Here is a 21,760-nt window from a genome sequence, read left to right as displayed (position 1 = left end):
AATATTTTTTAGCAGACTAGCTAGCTAAGTGAATAAATATTATACATGGCTTTTTTAATGGACTAACTAGTTGGCTCGACGTTTCGCTCTCAGTCATGTGCTGTGCTCTCACTTCCTAAACGTAGCTAGGCTAACTCGTTATCGGTAGCTAGCTTGTTCGACTAGCAAATTCTGTTATGGTCTTCTAACTAGCTATTTATCGGAAAGGGGACTGCAAGTCCATGGCACCAGACGGATCGATTCAGTTGTATTATATTGATCATGTTTACCTAACAGTCGGGCAGTTGTTCCTATAATATCTGCATTCGCTCTTTGTTTTGGCGCAGCAGCTACGCTACCTGCTGTCCTTGTATGCCATAACCCGATGGATCCTAGCGGAAGTGACCTGGATTCGAGTCTGCCCCATGCAGAGAACCCGTGCCTGATCGTGGAGGACTCCCAGCCCGACAGTGCGGCACTGGAGGACGACCCGGACAGTAGCTACCGCGCCTTGCTCGCCCGCCGCTTGTCCAGCCTGCAGCCTGCCACCTCCCACAGCCCAGTACTGGTGAGTAGCACCGTGTAGAGACAGCGGGAGGTAACGAGTGAAGATGGGCTTGAACCAGCAACTGTGGTTACAGTTACAGTGAACCTCCTGTGCCAAAATGATCCATGTCTACTGGCAGGAGTAGTATCGTAGATGAAGAGAGAGAGCCATAACGTTAGATTAAAATATCTCTAGGATATATATGACTGGGGGCTTGGGAGGTTGCCTATCTGTAGAATTACTTTGCCCTACTTGCACCAATGTCACTTGATGTATCCATAATGGTCATTTCTGACTGCAGCGTGGGTATCGGGAGAGTAGCCCCCGAGGACAGCCAGCCAGAGCAGGGCTTGAACCAGCGACTCGGAGGGCAAGTACGCTAACGTTGCATCCTGTAACATAAAGGTCTAGAGATCTTTTGAGAGGCGGTAATATGCTTTTCAGTCATACAGGGAGGGGAGACGATAGGGGTATTGTTTTTGTCAGTTCCTCCTAGCCTGGTACCAGATCAGTTTGTGTTTTTGCCCACTCCATTGTCAAGCAAGAGAACAGAAATAGACTCACCAAGGCTAAGTCCCTCCTGCTACCTTAGTTTGTTGTCCGATGACCTCAATGGAACTTTGGGGCATATCAACTTAGGTTGTGACATGACATTACTTACCTCTATAAGTCTTTACAACTGATGTAGGACTGGTTTTGTTGTGAAGCTCATATTCATTAATGTTAGAAGTGTGGGGATAACAGATCTCAAGTCAGTTGTCAAAAGCAAAAAATATCACTTGGCTCAATTTGAATCCATTTAAGATGCATCCCTCCATCCTACCTGCCATGGAGTCAATACTGACACAATTGGATAGGTGACAGCAGGGTTTTCATCAAATAATCCAGTCGTGTCAGATCAGTACTTGTCCTACTTCATGGGAAGGAGTGATGCCTGTTGTTCTAATATGAACAGGGCCACTGAATCCAGCCTTCTCTCTCCCCAGGAGCTGATGTCCTCTCCGGCAGGAAACCGATACTCTGAGACAGACAGCCAATCAGAGAGGGTCCAGAACAACAATCACAACGGGCCAGGTTGGTCTCTCAAACTGTGACCACAAAGGACAGAGATTGGATACCTGGGGCCGTATGTATAAGGCATCTCAGAGAACGAGTGCTGATCTAGGATCAGTTCCCCCTCTCCATGTAATCCTATTCACTGGGATCTAAAAGGCCAAACTGATCCTAAATCGGCACTCCTACTCTGATACGTTTGATACATACGACACCTCACCATTTGAAGCTGTGGTTCTCTGTATGTGACTGCTGTGATGAGTATCCTTGCCTGGGACCTGAAGATTTGCATTGTTTTTTTTAGTGGGATAATGCACTCTTATGGTGTGCAGGAAACTCGTGTTCGAACCCTGCCGCTTACATAGATTTGGAACATTTAGTGGGGTGTTGGTCACTCCTATAGCAAACTAATATACCCTCAGAAACACTAAAAGTCCAGGCTGCTAAGTTAAGGGCACAGAAAATATTAAGTGTGAAATGTAAACTCTGTTTTCAACCATTGCAGCCATTATCAGAGTAATAACAGTCATATAGCCTATTGATAGCGCTGGTAACATTGAAAGCAGTTGATAGCATTTGTCTCCCCATAGCAGACATTATATTCTGTCTTAAACCTATTGAATGTTTTTTCTTTAGTCAACCAGGAGGAAAGTCAAGTCCTAGAAGTTTGCACCAATACAAGGAGGTAGGTACTAGGATAACATTGTCACCAAGATGCAGTGAATTGAAGCGTTTGTAAGAGCATTGAGACAGCCAGCTGAGATGTTTGAGAAGTATGCTGCATTCCAAATGGACCCTGGCCCCTGTCTACTACCTAGACACTACTGTAGATCTGAGAGGATTGGATAGGTGGACGCAATATGGTGACATTTCCACCTAACCAATCAGAAGGCAAGATGACTCTATAACGCTTCTATCTTTCCAATCACCTCCAATCTACAGAGGTAGCTAGGTTGTAGGGGGCAGGCTAGGGGTCGGTTTGGAATTCAGCAATAGTCTGCTTTACGTTGACATCTTGATCCCTGAAACCATCAGGTGTGCTACAGAAGACATGGCCACGGAGTCTGGGGCGGACTCCACTACACACTGTGCCCAGCCTGAAGGTATGAGCAGTTTTTAACAGAGAAAGAAATAACCATCTGAGACATGTCTCTGAGATAATATACTGTAGCTGTGTAAGTTTTGAAATGCTCCATCGATGCTCTTGTTGGAAACATTATTTTTAGGCTGTGCCACTTTTTCGTCATCACCAGATCAGTATTGCATTTCATGAATCATGATTTTGAGCTGTATGTTGTGTGTATTTTAGGGGGAGTGTCCAAGTTAGATTTTCTGGAGCTTTCTGAGAGCCAGGGTCCGGGTGAAGTGGTGGGGAACAGTCAGGAGGAGGAGGGCCCTACTGCTGCCCAGACAGACAGCCAGAGACACAACCAGTCAGGTAACAATACTAAGTTATCTTTACTTCTCTTGAGTCCATGGTCGTGTTTAGTAGGTGGAAAACCATTTTAAACGGGGAGAAACAGGGTGGTACTACCTGGGTCGTATTCATTAGGCAACAAACTGAACTTCTGAGGAAAACGGAAAGGAACTACCCGAACTTGTCCGGTAAGAAATGAGCTTTTATTTCATTTTCTGTTGCAAAATGTTTTTCTACAGTGTGCCTAATGAATATGACCCTGAACATGTCCATGAAGAATAAGAACACAGACGTATTTGTATTTTACATTGCAAAATGTTTTGCTACAGTGAATTGGACCCAGTTGAAATCTTGACCAAAGTGAAACATATTTTGTTGACTTGTCATTGTTTTGTTGTCACTAGGTGAACAGAAGAACACAACCAGGGGCTTGCCTTCAGGCAGTCAGGACAGAAAATCCAAGAGGTGAGAATATCCATATCCAGGATACGTACCTACAAGATCATATTTAGTCATAAAGCCTCCGTGTACCACAAGGGCTCGAGAGTGAAGCTTTAAAGGTCCAGTGCAGTCCAAAATATGATTTCCTGTGTTTTATATACATTTCATCATTGTCTGGTTTGAATAATCCTGAAATTGTGAAAATTATGATGATGCCCTTTTAGCATAAGAGTTGTTTGAAAAGGCCGCCTGAAATGTCTGCCTGTTTTGGTGGGATGAAGTTTTCACCTGCCTGGTGACATCAACAGGCGGTTAATTAGCTATTTTTGTTTCTTTTGACCATTTTAATTGAAAACATTCACAGTAAGATACTTAATTGTTACCCATAAATTATTTGATATTGAGATAAAAACGGCTGCATTGGGCCTTTTAATAAGAAGGGCTGAATCTGAACATGAAAAGTGCACACCTTAATTGTAAGATTCACGTGAATCACACATTGATGTTAGTGGGACATTGGTAGTCATTTTATAAAGCTAGGATTCGGCCCCAAAATGATCAATCCATACCTCACAGATTTACACATGCTAGTTCCGTTGCTCAATCCCAAATCGATTCCTAGTCAATATCTTATGCACCTGTAGAGCTCTGGGAAGATTTGATAGATGTAAGCAATATGGTAATGAGTCCAACTTGCCCAATAGGCTAGGTGGAATGTTCACCATATTGCTTTACACATCAACTTCTCTCAGATCTCCAGCAGTAAATAAAAGGTCTAAGCGTTGATTTGGAATTGTGCATTAGTTAAATAAAGTGTCTGGTTCTTGCCCCAGGTCGGAGGTGAGCTCTAGCAGCTCGTCGGAGCCCCTGGGTCGTGCTGGCCGGGAACTGAGTGTCCAGGCTTTGCTCCACTCCCAGGGCCTGCAGGCCTCCGAGGACCAGGATCCCAAAGGGGACGACTCTGAGCTGCTGTCCTCTCAGGAGGACCTATTCGACACTGACAAGACAGGTGGGCCACCCATCTATCCACCCATCCAAACTATCCGTCTGTGTTATAGACATATACTGCCAGGGCTTACAGCACTTCTCCAGTTTGAGCAGCTCTTGTTGGAAGAGGTTAAAACAAGTGTAGTCTGTTGTTCACAAAACAATTTGAAGGCGAGCAGTCACAACTGTTATCAACAGTTGACATGAACAATTGATTGCAAAATTAACAGATGATAATGGAGTTCTCTCTCTCTGTAGGCACAGGGGTGGACAGCACAATGTCAGAGGCAGAGAACCAAGGCGTGCCCACCCTGACCCCTGCCCACACCCTGCGTCTGCTGCACCTCTCTGGGCAGGGCACCCTGGTGCAGGAGAGCCTCTCCCAGTAAGACCTCTCTCGCCTCAACACTATACTGCACACTCCCACTGAGTTGCAGGGATGCAAACTAGTCACCTTTCGTTTTGAAGCCAAAATAGGTGACCTACATGATTCATGTAGATCAGATGAGAAAAGTTTGGGGGGGGGGGGGGGGATCACTACTGGCTGTAACGATCGAGTGATGCGCGTTCGGAGCAATACTGTCTGTATCCAAGGCTCAGCAGATCGTTTACATAACAATAGAATGCGGCGCAGCACGCGCCTGAAGAAAGAGGAGACAAACAATTTACTAGTTACAGCATCAGCGCGCGCTCTGGAAAGGCAGCGCGCCAGTTACAGCAGCGCGCCCACTGAACGAGAAAGAAGAGGTACGTTAGGCGAGAAGCCTGACCACGGAGACGGGGTGAGAAGGTGATGAAGCGTATTTCATGAGCTGTAACCGGAAAACAACTGGCATTTGGAAAGTTTGAGGTGAGGGAGAGAGTGTGGTGGACTAAGTATTAGTATTGTTATGTATCTTGCTAGCTGGATCGAATTATCCGTTAGCTAGTGTTACCTTTCTTGCCTCTCCTCCAGACCGTAGTCGGGACGGCTCAGGGGAGCCTTCACTTGCTAGCTCCAAGGCCAGAACAATGTATGGATGCTCTGGGGTAATTCTCACATTTGGGGATCTTATCCTCTGATAATGACGTGTTAGCCTGGAATTTATTAAAACTTGGACATCATTTGAGGTAGTACGAATGACAAAATAAAATCGTGGGCAAACGGAGCAAAACAGTCCGGCTACATCCCCGTCACACACAAATTGCATTCAAAACCGAAAGTTAACTTACTACGTTACCCATAATGCACGTCTGTGTTTTAAAGCTCTACCCCTACTTTACCAACACTAGCCAGAGAAATATTGAGCCAACTAGTCAACTCATCTGATCAAGCAATTGAGTTTATGGTGTGAAAATTAGCTTGCTAATAAAGTCCGACAGCTAACGTTAGCTAGCTAACATTAGTAACCTAACTAATTCGCTATAGTATTAACTGACTTCTTGCCGTTCCTCAAATTATAACGCGTTAGTTGCTTACTGGACCCTGGAAATCTGTGTGAAATGTTAACTAATGTTTCCCCTCTACAGTATGTGGTTACTTTTCAGAATGAAAATGGTTACTTTTCAGAATGAAAATAGAGGTGAAAGGAACACGACACACTTTCCCTCTCACTTTTCCTGGCACATTGTAGAACAGATGTCCACAGGCAGAAAGTGTACAATGTAACACTATTCAGTATAGCCCAAATATATTGTTTTTGTTGTGTTGAACTTGACAGTAACACGTGTGTGAGTGAGGGAGGATTATAAAAAATTTTACTCAGTGAAAGTTATTTTTGCACACAGTAACCTTGTGCACTTGATTGATGTATATATTGGCCACTATAATAGAGCAAAAATAAAATTTAATAAACAGGCATTATATTTCTACTTTAAGAAGATTTTTTCCCAAGTACAATATTTATACTGATCATGTAGATCATATTATTTGTTGTTTTTAATTAGTTAAAACCTGCATTTCCCCCTGGCAGGGATTGTTTTTGCATGTTTCAGTTCAAGTGTCACCTTTTTGGGCCCATCACGAGTTTGCATCCCTGGAGTAGTTGCCCTGTTGTTTGGGTTGGCCTGGGTTGTGTTCAGTAGGACAATAGGAAAATCTGTGTTCCAATTGGTCAAGTTGAGGTAGTACTTTACCATTTCAAAACGTTTTGTCCCTACTGAACACAGCCAGCGATTCTGTTTTGTCCTCATCAGAGGAAGAATGATTGTTGCATTCATCTTTGCCTTCCCTTCCTATAGAAACTCTGAGTTTGTAGCACCCACCCAGGAAAACTTGAGCCAAACACCTTTCATCGTCCCCAATTCACCGACAGGACAAGAAAATGAACTGGGTAACTAAATTTTCTTTTATCCAGTTGACATGTCAGTTGTTTTAGTTTCTATTCTGAAAAATAGAACTCAGTGATAGACTTCTGGTAACCCCGCAGGTGCCGACGAACCAATGGACACGTCTATGCCTCCGGAGGACCAATCGGATGTTAAGGAGGAGGAGCCAATGGACATGGACCCAGCTCCTAAGTCACACCCCTCGGCATCCACCCCAGTTTCCCAGAACTCCCCAGGTTTTGTGTTGGAGAGGACCCTCTCTCTGCCCACCCAGCCTGAGTTCTCTCACGTACGTATCTTTAATCCATTGACCAGGTGGTGGGGAAAAAATAGATTCAGTTAGCACTGAACTCAATGGCCGTGTCCGGTTATCCGTTTTTGCGTACTAAATAGTAGGCTGTTTGGGAATGTGAAAAATATCATGTTTTATAGTATGAGTCATTTCGAAAATGTAGTTTGCTTTAAATGCCTGAATGTCATACGCATGGCTTTTCATGTAGTAGGCACTCAGACCAATGTGTGTTTGACAACAGCTGATAATCATGTAAGGGTTTGGGCTGTACCAAAATGAAAGCATGGTGGGGAACAACCAAATTATGCATTAGATGACGTCTTCTCAGTATGGATGAGCCTAGTATTATTTTTTGACAGTTTAGTCATTTAGCAGGCGCTCTTGTCCAGAGTGACATACAGTTAGTGGATTAATCTTAAGATAGCTAGGTGGAACAACCACATGTCATAAGTACATGTTTCCTCAAAGTCTGACACACAGTATGTTGCTTACGGCGTATGTTTTTACGAAACAGTTTGTTCTAAATAGTATGATTATAAACTTTTAGAAAGTATTAGGCAAGAATGACGTCTTTACATTTTTCTGTACACAACTTTCACCTTTGAATGTAACTATATCTATATATTTTTTTAATTTAAATTTTAGTGGTTTAGCAGACACACTTGTCCAGAGTGACTCACAGTATTGAGTGCATACATTTTCCTACTATTTTTTTCTCCTACTAGTCCCCTCGTGGCAATTGAACCCACAACCCTGGCGTTGCAAGTGCCGTGCTCTACCAACTGAGCCACATGGTACCACATAAATGGAGACCAGGGATCTACCCTTATCTCTCTTTATTCTTCCCTTATTATGGATTATGTTGGTTTATTATGATGATCAAGAATCTCATTATTCAATCAGGTTAAGTCCTATAGGTTCATAACACACCAATTTAGTTTCTTCTTTTTCCCTTTCCAAAGGATGTATTTGTCCCAACCCAGAGCCAAGAGGCTGGAAGCAGTAGCATAGCTCCACAAGAGACGCACAGCAGGAAAGTGACATCATCATCCCAACCCACAGCACTGGATTCAAGCTCACCCATGATGGCCGCTGCACCCGCCCAGTCCAAAGCACCCACAACAACTGACCGAGAACACTCTGTGATTGATTCTTTCCAACTGGAGCTGTCTGTGAATACTCAGAGCTGTAGTCTGGCCCAGCAGGCTTCCATGCAGGCTGGGGGGAAGGATGTCGAGGAGGACAGTCAGGCTACACAGATAGAAGAAGGTCTGGACGGACGCCTACGGATAGACACCAGTGACTCTGTGATTTCACGTAACAGCCAGAAGAGGGAAAGTAACGGGGTCCCCTCCGACCCAAAAACACCTGCTATTTTGCCTAAAGTTCCTCAGGTGCCTGACTTACTGAAGACTAGCGGGGAAAGTACCAGGAGAGAGGAATGTAACACTTCACAGAAGTCTGACACGCACAAACAGACAACCTTGAATGTACGCAACGTGAATATAGGCGACGATGGTATCAATGTGACCAAAACCGATAGTTCTCAGAAGCAAGATGCCAAGGCCTCTTCCCCCTCTCCTTTCTCCCAACAGAAGCTTGAAACCATAGACTTATTCACCCCTAGCAGTTGTGTGCAGGAGACGCCTTCTTCCTCGAATAGCGCTGTCTGTAGTTTAGCCTCCCAGGCTCAGTCTCAATCACAGTCTGTTTTCCCACAGATGTCTCACGTGGGATCAGTGAAGGCTCTCTCTCCGAGTCCAGGTGTTTGTGTAGACTCCAGAAGAGATGGAGGAGGAAGGAGAGACATAGGAGAAGCAGGAGGAGGAGGGGGAAGGAGAGACATAGGAGAAGCAGGAGGAGGGGGAAGCCCGACGAGCCCACAGAAAAACCGGGACCTGTCTAAATCCATACAGTCTTTATGGCAGGAGCGTGGAGGCACTGCTACCAACAGCCCACAGGAGAAAAACAAAGCAGATGAAGAAGGGATGGAGGAGGGGGGAGAGAAGCTGCAGGACAGCACGTTGGGGCCTGAGGGCTCAGGCCTCTATCTGTCTCTCTCTCAGAGCCAGGTGCTTTCTCCAGAGCCCATGGAGGAAGAAGAGGAGGACAAAATAGGGAAGTTCCCTGTCTCGCACTCCAGGAGCGAGGGAGGAGTAGGAGAGGGGGAGAGCTGCAGCAGCATCATTGTGCTGGAGGAGAGTGAGAGGAGCTCCCAGCTACTGGAGAAGGAAGTGAAGTCGCCGTCTAACATGGGCACGTCTCAGCCAGTGGCAAGCCGGCGGGGATCAGTGTCGTCCAATGGCACAGGGTCACAGCTGAAGGACACCCAGCTGGTACCAATCGGACTCACCCAGGCTGATAAGGAAGGGTCTAGGGAAGCAGAGGGGCCCCGAGACAAGAGCCTCAGTGACAGCTCTGGAGGTGAGAGGCCTAGATGCCTGTGGAGATATCAGGCGACTCAATAGCATTTCCTTGATTCCTTGTGTCCTCTCTTTCTTTCCTTCTCAAAACACATTGTAGGAAAAGATCAGAGGGGAGGAACCTCAGACCTTCTTCCCTCACCTCTAATGCGTTTTGAGGAGCGAGGACACAAGGAAACGATGAAAGACTATTAAGAATCCATGAAGTAGATAGAAGTTTGTTTTTGTCCAATATATTGTGTGTAGACTGAGGTTGGGGGATGGGGTGGGTCACCAGGGGTATGTTTGGTTTGGGGGATGGGGGGGCATCAGGGGTATGTTTGGGATGGTGGTGGGGGGGGAACACCAGGGGTATGTTTGGGGTGAGGAGGGGGGCACACCAGGGGAATGTTTAGGATGGGGTGGGGGGGAACACCAGGGGTATGTTTAGGATGGGGTGGGGGGGAACACCAGGGGTATGTTTTTATTTATTTGATTTATTTCACCTTTATTTAACCAGGTAGGCTAGTTGAGGTGGTGGTTTTCGATGGGGTCGTGGGGAACACCAGGGGTATGTTTTCTATGGGGTGGTGGGGAACACCAGGGGTATGTTTTCGATGGGGTCGTGGGGAACACCAGGGGTATGTTTTCTATGGGGTGGTGGAGAACACCAGGGGTATGTTTTCGATGGGGTGGTGGGGAACACCAGGGGTATGTTTTCTATGGGGTGGTGGGGAACACCAGGGGTATGTTTTCGATGGGGTGGTGGGGAACACCAGGGGTATGTTTTCTATGGGGTGGTGGGGAACACCAGGGGTATGTTTTCGATGGGGTGGTGGGGAACACCAGGGGTATGTTTTCGATGGGGTGGTGGGGAACACCAGGGGTATGTGTGGGATGGGGTGGGGTAGGTCACCAGGAGTATGTGTGGGATGGGGGGGTTTGTTCAAAACGTGTATTTTTGCTTATTGATTTAACAGCTTTCGAAGTGATTCAATAAATAAGTAGACTCCCCCCCCCCCACCCCCATGTGCTTGCTTGCTTGCTGACCACTGATAGCTGAAAGATTTGATAGATTTTCATCTAGTTGCTATCATGTGTCCGAGTTCCTTCAGATCAGTGGCCATGAAGGGAAGGCGGTGATAAAAGACTCAGCCAACTCTATTGAATTCAAAGTGTTTTGTCCCTGCAGTAAATCCATTGGGCTACTAGGGCTATATAAGCCTGTCGTCATTTTAGTCTGTTCAGAGATCGTAATGGTTTTTGTTTGTATTAATATTTGTCCTCTGCAGAGATTCCATTCCACTTCACTCTCCCCAAAGAAGGCGAGCTGATTGGCCCTCCTGTGAGTGCCACTCCCCCTTTGATCAGCCAGTTGAAGCAGACACCAAGACACAGCACTCCGATTGGTGGGTTCCTCCCACTCAAGAAATACTATCAACTGGCTCTCTCCATAGCCAGCTTTACCATGTGAACTGAAGCAAAGTATTCTAACCACCAACCTATATAGTCTCACACATCACTTCACACTCACTCTCTATCCCACACACACACACTCACACTCGCCCTCATACATCAACACACACTCACCCTCTCTCTCCGATTCACCCACTCAGGTACACACACACACATACTCTCTCTCTTTGTCGCACCCACCCCCTTTACACAAACAGAGTTGTTCTCCCAGTCACCTCATCATTCCAATATCATGGTTCGCTAGTAGGATCCCCCAGAGAGGCTCTAATCTGAGCCAGATTACATCGTGGTGGTCGTTGGCACTTTTTGTTTTCCTCAGACATGACTTCCTTCTCTGAGAAGTCCGTGGCGGTGGGTGATGTTTCCACGGAGACGGCGATGGCGACCAGTGAAATCACGGCGGGGGAGAGTGGCGAGGACACGGCCGACGGGGCTGATGGGAAACTGAGTTTGCGGATGAAGCTGGTGACCCCTGTGGAGGAGGGCAGCTCAGAACACTTCAGCCTGCAGAGTAAGAGCTGTTATAGGCCGATTATTAATGTGTTATTACCACATTATTCAAAGAACAGAAATAGGACAGCACTCCGGTAAATAAACTTAAATTTAAATTTTTATTGCCGCACGAACGTTTGGGGTATGAGCCCTTCAGCGTGCAAGGCAATGGCAATCAATGTCACAACAAGACCACACAGGTGGGTGTAATTCTAAATTGCCAGTCAGTACTGGCCCAGTGGAGATCCCAGCAGAGGGAGCTGTGGGGGAAACATGACAATCAAATAAAGATCCACAATACAAAGACATTATGGTGTCATTATCTAAGTGTTTGGTCTGTTTAGAACCTACAAAAGACAAGAAAAATAACATTCCTCATTAAGGCCTGCTGGGTTACCATGTTATTACCAATGGAATAGGAATTATAGCTGTTATAATGGTTTATATTCCAATGCCTGCTTATAAACATGATATGACCTTGTATGTGACCTTTTTGTTTGCCTATGGATGTTCAAGACATCTGTATGTTATTTTCTTGTGAATCTGTGTGTTGATACCATGGAGGGACAAGGGACTATCTTTCAGATGGTACGGTGGTCCATAGAAAATGCAAACAGCATTAAACAATATCCAACAACTGTGTACATAGAATTAAAAGGGTTTCATATGACTACTGAAGCGTATCCATTGATGTATAGAAATGTGACATCTGCTGACTCTCACACCTTTACTGCAAGAATAGACGTGTCAGTTTGTTTGTTTATTTCTTTTGTTCAACCCCCCAAAACACCAAATTAAGCACTTTTCTTTTCCTCCCAGAGCCACCGCAATCAGACGAGGAAGGCTCTGTCTCCAAGGTTACCACCGTTGTCAAGGCTGTAACCAGGTAACCCGCTTTGGTTTCTATGCAAGGCAGCCCGATTTCAGGCTTTTTCCCCTGCCTGGGATTTGACTGTGTCCCAAATGGATTTTTACATCTCATTATCATGATTCAGCTTCATTTAATGTTATTTTGTTTACATTTTAGTCATTTAGCAGACGCTCTTATCCAGAGCCACTTACAGTATTGTGTGTGCATACATTTTCATACTTTTTTCATACTGGGATGCCTTTTTGTTCACAATTCTGTACCCCAAATTAGAGCACTGTTGAGAATATTATAGAATAATGTGTATATATACAAAGATGCTTAATAGAGTATGTTACAACCGTCAGTGAATGATCATGGCTGACATTTGCATGTATTTGCATATATTTAAATGTATTTACGTATACATGTATTACCTGACTTTGTCAGGTCATTTGGTTTCCATGGTTTGAATCAAATTAAACCAAAGTTTGTCACGTGCGTCGAATACAACAGGTGTAGACCTTACAGTGAAATGCTTACTTACAGGCTTTAACTAATAGTGCAAAAAAGGTGTTAGGTGAACAATAGGTAGGTAAAGAAATAAAACAATAGTAAAAAGACAGGCTATATACAGTAGCGAGGCTACATACAGACACCGGTTAGTCAGGCTGATTGAGGTAGTATGTACATATGGTTAAAGTGACTATGCATATATGATGAACAGAGAGTAGCAGTAGTGTAAAACGGGTTGGTGGGTGGCAGGACACAATGCAGATAGCCCGGTTAGCCAATGTGCAGGAGCACTGGTTGGTCGGCCCAATTGAGGTAGTATGTACATGAATATATACAGTGGGGCAAAAAAGTATTTAGTCAGCCACCAATTGTGCAAGTTCTCCAACTTAAAAAGATGAGAGAGGCCTGTAATTTTCATCATAGGTACACTTCAACTATGACAGACAAAATGAGAGAAAAAATTCCAGAAAATCACATTGTAGAATTTTTAATGAATTTATTTGCAAATCATCGTGGAAAATAAGTATTTGGTCACCTACAAACAAGCAAGATTTCTGGCTCTCACAGACCTGTAACTTCTTCTTTAAGAGGCTCCTCTGTCCTCAACTCGTTACCTGTATTAATGGCACCTGTTTGAACTTGTTATCAGTATAAAAGACACCTGTTCACAACCTCAAACAGTCACACTCCAAACTCCAGTATGGCCAAGACCAAAGAGCTGTCAAAGGACACCAGAAACAAAATTGTAGACCTGCACCAGGCTGGGAAGATTGAATCTGCAATAGGTAAGCAGCTTGGTTTGAAGAAATCAACTGTGGGAGCAATTATTAGGAAATGGAAGACATACAAGACCACTGATAATCTCCCTCGATCTGGGGCTCCACGCAAGATCTCACCCCGTGGGGTCAAAATGATCACAAGAACGGTGAGCAAAAATCCCAGAACCACACAGGGGGACCTAGTTAATGACCTGCAGAGAGCTGGGACCAAAGTAACAAAGCCTACCATCAGTAACGCACTACGCCGCCAGGGACTCAAATCCTGCAGTGCCAGACGTGTCCCCCTGCTTAAACCAGTACATGTCCAGGCCCGTCTGAAGTTTGCTAGAGAGCATTTGGATGACCCAGAAGAAGATTGGGAGAATGTCATATGGTCAGATGAAACCAAAATATAACTTTTTGGTAAAAACTCAACTTGTCGTGTTTGGAGGACAAAGAATGCTGAGTTGCATCCAAAGAACACCATACCTACTGTGAAGCATGGGGGTGGAAACATCATGCTTTGGGGCTGTTTTCCTGTAAAGGGACCAGGACGACTGATCCGTGTAAAGGAAAGAATGAATGGGGCCATGTATCGTGAGATTTTGAGTGAAAACCTCCTTCCATCAGCAAGGGCATTGAAGATGAAACGTGGCTGAGTCTTTCAGCATGACAATGATCCCAAACACACTGCCCGGGCAATGAAGGACTGGCTTCATAAGAAGCATTTCAGTTGAAAGTCCGTGTTGCCCAGCAACAGCCCCAAAACATCACTGCTCTAGAGGAGATCTGCATGGAAGAATGGGCCAAAATACCAGCAACAGTGTGTGAAAACCTTGTGAAGACTTACAGAAAACCTTTGACCTCAAGTATTGAGATATTGTTATTGACCAAATACTTATTGTCCACCATAATTTGCAAATAAATTCATAAATAAATCCTACAATGTGATTTTCTGGATTTTTTTTCTCATTTTGTCTGTCCTAGTTGAAGTGTACCTATGATGAAAATTACAGGCCTCTCTCATCTTTTTAAGTGGGAGAACTTGCACAATTGGTGGCTGACTAAATACTTTTTTGCCCCACTGTAGTTAAAGTGACTATGCATATATGATAAACAGAGAGTAGTAGCAGCGTAAAAAGAGGGTTTGGGGGGTGGCACACAATGCAAATAGTCCGGGTAGCCATTTGATTACCACCTTCCGGAGACACCTGAAACCCCACCTCTTCAAGGATACCTTCAAGGAATACCTAGGATAGGATAAGTAATCCTTCTCACCCCCCCCCCCCCCTTAATGATTTAGATGCACTATTGTAAAGTGGCTGTTCCACTGGATGTCAGAAGGTGAATTCACCAATTTGTAAGTTGCTCTGGATAAGAGCGTCTGCTAAATGACTTAAATGTAAAATGTAATTACCTGTTCATGAGTCTTATGGCTTGGGGTATAGACTTGGCACTTCGGTACCGCTTGCCATGCGGTAGTAGAGAGAACAGTCTATGACTGGAGTGGCTGGGGTCTTTGACAATTTTTAGGGCCTTCCTCTGACACCGCCTGGTGTAGAGGTCCTGGATGGCAGGCAGCTTAGCCCCAGTGATGTACTGGGCCGTATGCACTACCCTCTGAAAGTGCCTTGCGGGCAGAGGCCGAGCAATTTCCGTACCAGGCAGTGATGCAACCAGTCAGGATGCTCTCGATGTTGCAGCTGTAGAACCTTTTGAGGATTTGAGGACCCATGCCATATCTTTTTAGTTTCCTGAGGGGGAATAGGCTTTGTCTTGCCCTCTTCACGACTGTCTTGGTGTGTTTGGACCATTCTAGTTTGTTGTTGATGTGGACACCGAGGAACCTGCTCCACTACAGCCCCGTCGATGAGAATGGGGGCGTGCTCGGTCCTCCTTTTCCTGTAGTCCACAATCATCTCCTTAGTCTTGGTTATGTTGAGGGATAGGTTGTTATTTTGGCACCACCCGGTAAGGTCTCTGACCTCCCTATAGGCTCGTCGTTGTCGGTGATCAGGTGTTCACTGTTGTGTTATCTGCAAACTTAATGATGGTGTTGGAGTCGTGCCTGGCCATGCAGTCGTGGGTGAACAGGTAGTACAGGAGGGGACTGAGCACGCACCCCTGTGGAACTCCAGTGTTGAGGATCAGCGTGGCAGATGTGTTGCTACCTACCCTTACCACCTGGGGGCGTCCCGTCAGGAAGTCCAGGATCCAGTTGCAGAGGGAGGTGTTTAGTCCCAGGATCCTTAGCTTAGTGATGAGCTTTGAGGGTACTATGGTGTTGAATGCTGAGCTGTAGTCAATGAATAGCATTCTCACATACAGTGCCTTGCGAAAGTATTCGGCCCCCTTGAACTTTGCGACCTTTTGCCACATTTCAGGCTTCAAACATAAAGATATAAAACTGTATTTTTTTGTGAAGAATCAACAACAAGTGGGACACAATCATGAAGTGGAACGACATTTATTGGATATTTCAAACTTTTTTAACAAATCAAAAACTGAAAAATTGGGCGTGCAAAATTATTCAGCCCCCTTAAGTTAATACTTTGTAGCGCCACCTTTTGCTGCGATTACAGCTGTAAGTCGCTTGGGGTATGTCTCTATCAGTTTTGCACATCGAGAGACTGACATTTTTTCCCATTCCTCCTTGCAAAACAGCTCGAGCTCAGTGAGGTTGGATGGAGAGCATTTGTGAACAGCAGTTTTCAGTTCTTTCCACAGATTCTCGATTGGATTCAGGTCTGGACTTTGACTTGGCCATTCTAACACCTGGATATGTTTATTTTTGAACCATTCCATTGTAGATTTTGCTTTATGTTTTGGATCATTGTCTTGTTGGAAGACAAATCTCTGTCCCAGTCTCAGGTCTTTTGCAGACTCCATCAGGTTTTCTTCCAGAATGGTCCTGTATTTGGCTCCATCCATCTTCCCATCAATTTTAACCATCTTCCCTGTCCCTGCTGAAGAAAAGCAGGCCCAAACCATGATGCTGCCACCACCATGTTTGACAGTGGGGATGGTGTGTTCAGGGTGATGCGCTGTGTTGCTTTTACGCCAAACATAACGTTTTGCATTGTTGCCAAAAAGTTCAATTTTGGTTTCATCTGACCAGAGCACCTTCTACCACATGTTTGATGTGTCTCCCAGGTGGCTTGTGGCAAACTTTAAACAACACTTTTTATGGATATCTTTAAGAAATGGCTTTCTTCTTGCCACTCTTCCATAAAGGCCAGATTTGTGCAATATACGACTGATTGTTGTCCTATGGACAGAGTCTCCCACCTCAGCTGTAGATGTCTGCAGTTCATCCAGAGTGATCATGGGCCTCTTGGCTGCATCTCTGATCAGTCTTCTCCTTGTATGAGCTGAATGTTTAGAGGGACGGCCAGGTCTTGGTAGATTTGCAGTGGTCTGATACTCCTTCCATTTCAATATTATCGCTTGCACAGTGCTCCTTGGGATGTTTAAAGCTTGGGAAATCTTTTTGTATCCAAATCCGGCTTTAAACTTCTTCACAACAGTATCTCGGACCTGCTTGGTGTGTTCCTTGTTCTTCATGATGCTCTCTGCGCTTTTAAACGGACCTCTGAGACTATCACAGTGCAGGTGCATTTATACGGAGACTTGATTACACACAGGTGGATTGTATTTATCATCATTAGTCATTTAGGTCAACATTGGATCATTCAGAGATCCTCACTGAACTTCTGGAGAGAGTTTGCTGCACTGAAAGGCACTGTAAGTGTTCCTTTTGTCCAGGTGGGAAAGGGCAGTGTGGAGTGCAATAGAGATGGTATCATCTGTGGATCTGTTTGGGTGGTATGCAAATTGGAGTGGGTCTAAGGTTTCTGGGATAATGGTGTTGATGTGAGCCATTACCAACCTTTCAAAGCACTTTGTGGCTATGGACGTGAGTGCTACGGGTCTGTAGTCGTTTAGGCAGGTTGCCTTTGTGATCTTGGGCACAGGGAGTATGATGGTCTGCTTGAGACATGTTTGTATTACAGACTCAATCAGGGACATGTTGAAAATGTTAGTGAAGACACCTGCCAGTTGGCCAGCACATGCCCGGAGCACACGTCCTGGTAAACCGTCTGGCCCCGCAGTCTTGTGTATGTTGACCTGTTTAAAGGTCTTGCTCACGTCGGCTACGGAGAGCGTGATCACACAGTCGTCCGGAACAGCTGATGCTCTCATGCATGCCTCAGTGTTGCATGCCTCGACGCGAGCATAGAAGTGATTTAGCTTGTCTGGTAGGCTTGTGTCACTGGGCAGCTCGCAGCTGTGCTTCCCTTTGTAATCTGTAATAGTTTGCAGGCCCTGCCACATAAGACGAGTGTCGGAGCCGGTGTAGTATGATTCAATCTTAGCCCTGTATTGACACTTTGCCTGTTTGATGGTTTGTTGTAGGGCATAGCAGGATTTCTTGTAAGCTTCCGGGTTAGAGTCCCGTACCTTGAAAAGCGGCAGCTCTACCCTTTAGCTCAGTGCGAATGTTGCCTTTAATCCATGGCTTCCCTTTGGGGTATGTACGTACAGTCACTGGGGACAACGTCCTCGATGCACTTATTGATAAAACCAGTGACTGATGTGGTGTGCTCCTCAATGCCATTGGAAGAATCCCGGAACATGTTCCAGTCTGTGATAGCAAAACAGTCCTGTAGTTTAGCATTTGCTTCATCTGACCACTTTTTTTTATAGACTGAGTCACTGGTGTTACCTGCTTTAATTTTTGCTTGTAAGCAGGAATCAGGAGGATAAAGTTGTGGTCAGATTTACCAAATGGAGGGAGAGCTTGGTACATGCCTCTGTGTGTGGAGTACAGGTGATCTAGAATTGTTTTCCCCTCTGGTTGCACATTTAACATGTTGATAGAAATTTGGTGGAACTGATTTAAGTTTCCCTGCATTAGTCTCCAGCCACTAGGAGCGCCGTCTCTGGGTGAGTGGTGAGTGCTCATCCTTTTACCATGCACAGTTGAGTTGACACTCGGGTTATGAAAGTAGTTTTGAATTCGCTGAGGGGTTGCTGGTGTCCTTATCCTAGATGCCGACTCCTGCTGTTTTGCCTTCTAGTAAGGGACTGCTCAGGGTGTCTCCGCGTGTGTGTCTCAGGGGTTTTGGTTCTAGTATAAAGACACATTTCTGTTCTTCCCCAAGGAAATGGAGAATACTGCATTGCAAGGCAATTTCATGACATACTATTGGCTTGTTTATGACCAGTGTCCCTGTCCCCAGCCCCCTGCCCAGCCCCTCCGTGTTCAGCAGGGTGAGGGAGGCCCACAGACAGGTGATGGAGGACCAGGCCGAGGCCCATCCCAGTGACCCTGGAACCCCTGTCAGGTAACAACGCGTATGGCCTCTGACATGGGTTGTGTTCATCAGGTCAGTGTGGCACAACATTTTAAAAATGTTGCGCAATGCAAACCTTAAAATTAGCGTTTCTTAGTGGACAAATTTGGATTGTAGGCTACCTCCCAGTTTCGGACTGATCTCTTCGGTTGCATGATAAGGATAGTTCTTTTCAGCACGCCTTCAAAAACTAAGGTTTGTCTCTGAGCATTTGGTGCCAACCTGAAGTATAGTCAGTTGATTCCCAGTATAATAGCTCCCCCTGCTGGCTGAAATGAGAGCCTAGTAGTAACACAAGCCTAATGTCTATTGTGGCCTCAGAGTATCCCATCTGTTTTAAAGTCTTGTAAAACTTCCATTAAATCTAGTCTCAAATAGCAGCTTGTCCATTTTAAAAGCCGGGCAGTGGCACACATTTCAGCAAATAAACGCTGGGTCTATAAATGAATTGTTTACAAGGTTACGATGACTTATTTACAAGGTTTCATGTTTGATTTGTTACATTGAATAATTCAGTAACGACTAGAAAAATTTATGTCAGTCATCTGTTTTTATCAGCAGTAAGAAACTGCTAGCCGTTGGCTGCTAACAGCTAAGAACTGCTAGCTAACTGGCAAGCACGAAAACAGTCAACTTCTGGAGTACAGAACCCTAGAAATCGTCTGATCGCACACTAGTGGCGAAAGTAAGAACTGCCAAAATTGCACAGTCAAATAGGAGAATAATTATAATTTTTATTTTTTCTCAAAATAGAGGCATACAGACAGAAATGTGACAGTGTGTAAATGATAACACATTAGTGCAGAAAATGAAGAACATGTATTAAAATGCTAGAAGTGAATTAACTGTGCAAGTGAGCAAAAGCTGTGTGCATTATTAAGGAATTAGTTGTTTAGCTCAAATAGTCGCCTGTCTCTAATAAGCGCCTGTTGTGTTGAGTGATTTTAAGCAAATAAACACCCATGCTATTAATTAAAGTTTCACGGTATGTCCGATTGAGATAAACAAGGGACATTAATTGTCTGCTCCAATCTTGTGTCCATTTGACCTTGATAGCACTCTACCTGTCCTGGTATATCTTTAGAATTCAGGAAGTAGGTTGAGTGTGTGTGCGCGTGTGAGAGAGACCTACTTCTCTGCTATTTTGGGTACCATTCATGCCCCCTTAGAGAGATGGAGGCTCTGTTTGGTTTTGTCCTGTCGAGGTGTTATAACAAGGTCTTTTTCAAGGTGTCCACACAACACACCACAGCCCTAGTTGGACCTGCTTCTCGGTCCTACCAGTACAGGACTACAGAGGCAATATTGAAACCTTTATTAACATTTGGCAAAGGATGATATCAGCCGTTCTATAAGTTTATATACATTGCCTTCAGAACGTATTCAAACCCCTTGACTTTCTCCACATTATGTTGTGTTACAGCTTGAATTTCAAATTAATTAAATGTGTATTTTTTTGTCACCAGCCCATAATGTCAAAGGGGAATTCTGACTTTTTACATTTTAACAAATTCATTAAAAATGAAAAGCTGAAATGTCTTGAATCAATAAGTATTCAACCCCTTTGTTATGGAAAGCCTAAATAAGTTCAGGAGTAAAAATGTGCTGAACAAGTCACATAAGTTGCATGGACTCACTCTGTGTGCAATAATAGTGGTGAACATAATTTTTAATCAAATCAAAAAAAAAACATTTTTTTATATAGCCCTTTGTACATCAGCTGATATCTCCAAAGTGCTGTACAGAAACCCAGCCTAAAACCCCAAACAGCAAGCAATGCAGGTGTAGAAGCACGGTGGCTAGGAAAAACTCCCTAGAAAGGCCAAAACCGAGGAAGAAACTTAGAGAGGAACCAGGCTATGTGGAGTGGCCAGTCCTCTTCTGGCTATGCCGGGTGGAGATTATAACAGAACATGGCCAAGATGTTCAAATGTTCATAAATGACCAGCATGGTCCAATAATAATAAGGCAGAACAGTTTAAACTGGAGCAGCAGCACGGCCAGGTGGACTGGGGACAGCAAGGAGTCATCATGTCAGGTAGTCCTGAGGCATGGTCCTAGGGCTCAGGTCCTCCGAGAGAGAGAAAGAAAGAGAGAATTTGAGAGAGCACACTTAAATTCACATAGGACAGGAGAAGTACTCCAGATATAACAAACTGACCCTAGCCCCCCGACACATAAACTCCTGCAGCATAAATACTGGAGGCTGAGACAGGAGGGGTCAGGAGACACTGTGGCCCCATCCGAGGACACCCCCGGACAGGGCCAAATGACTACCTCATCTCTGTACCCCACTCATACAATTGTCTGTAAGGTCCCTCATAACATTTCAGACAGATTCAACCACCAGGGAGGTTTTCCAATGCCTCGCCAAGGTCACCTATTGGTAGATGGGTAAAAAAAGAAAGAAAAAAAGCAGACATTGAATATCCCTTTGAGCCTGGTGAAGTTATTCATTACACTTTGGATGGTGTATCAATACATCCAGTCACTACAAAGATATAGCTGTCCTTCCTAACTCAGTTTCCGGAGAGGAAGGAAACCGCTCAGGGATTTCACCATGGTGAGGCCAATGGTGACTTTACAACAGTTAGTTTCATGGCTGTGATAGAAAACTGAGGATGGATCAACAACATTGTAGCTACTCCACAATACTAACATAAATGACAGAGTGAAAAAAAGGAAGCCTGTACAGAATTAAAATATTCCAAAACATGCATCCTCTTTGCAACAAGGTACTAAAGTAATACTGCTAAAAATGTGGCAAAGCAATTCACTTTTTGTCCTGAATACAAAGTGATATGTTTGGGGCAAATCCAATACAACACATTACTGAGTACCACTCTATTTCAGGCATAGTGCTGGCTGTTATGGGTATGCTTAAGGACT

At 44.7% G+C, this 21,760-nt stretch overlaps 1 protein-coding gene across 1 annotated transcript in view; it reads left to right on the top strand.

Annotated features, from left to right (window-relative positions):
- Positions 1-364: 364 nt before the first annotated feature.
- Positions 365-21,760, top strand: part of tp53bp1 (tumor protein p53 binding protein, 1) — a 34,495-nt gene continuing 13,099 nt past the window's right edge. Inside the window, 15 exon segments of the mRNA XM_064989721.1 lie at positions 365-547; positions 1,513-1,600; positions 2,216-2,264; positions 2,615-2,682; positions 2,889-3,017; positions 3,401-3,461; positions 4,271-4,446; positions 4,683-4,809; positions 6,645-6,736; positions 6,833-7,020; positions 7,986-9,447; positions 10,718-10,834; positions 11,221-11,412; positions 12,213-12,279; positions 18,758-18,862. Coding sequence (XP_064845793.1) covers positions 365-547; positions 1,513-1,600; positions 2,216-2,264; positions 2,615-2,682; positions 2,889-3,017; positions 3,401-3,461; positions 4,271-4,446; positions 4,683-4,809; positions 6,645-6,736; positions 6,833-7,020; positions 7,986-9,447; positions 10,718-10,834; positions 11,221-11,412; positions 12,213-12,279; positions 18,758-18,862 — 3,104 coding nt within the window.

The sequence above is a fragment of the Oncorhynchus masou genome, chromosome 2 (assembly GCF_036934945.1).
Source record: "Oncorhynchus masou masou isolate Uvic2021 chromosome 2, UVic_Omas_1.1, whole genome shotgun sequence".
Taxonomy (NCBI): domain Eukaryota; kingdom Metazoa; phylum Chordata; class Actinopteri; order Salmoniformes; family Salmonidae; genus Oncorhynchus; species Oncorhynchus masou.
Note: the sequence above shows the minus strand (reverse complement) of the source record. Positions and strands in the feature narration are given on the sequence as shown.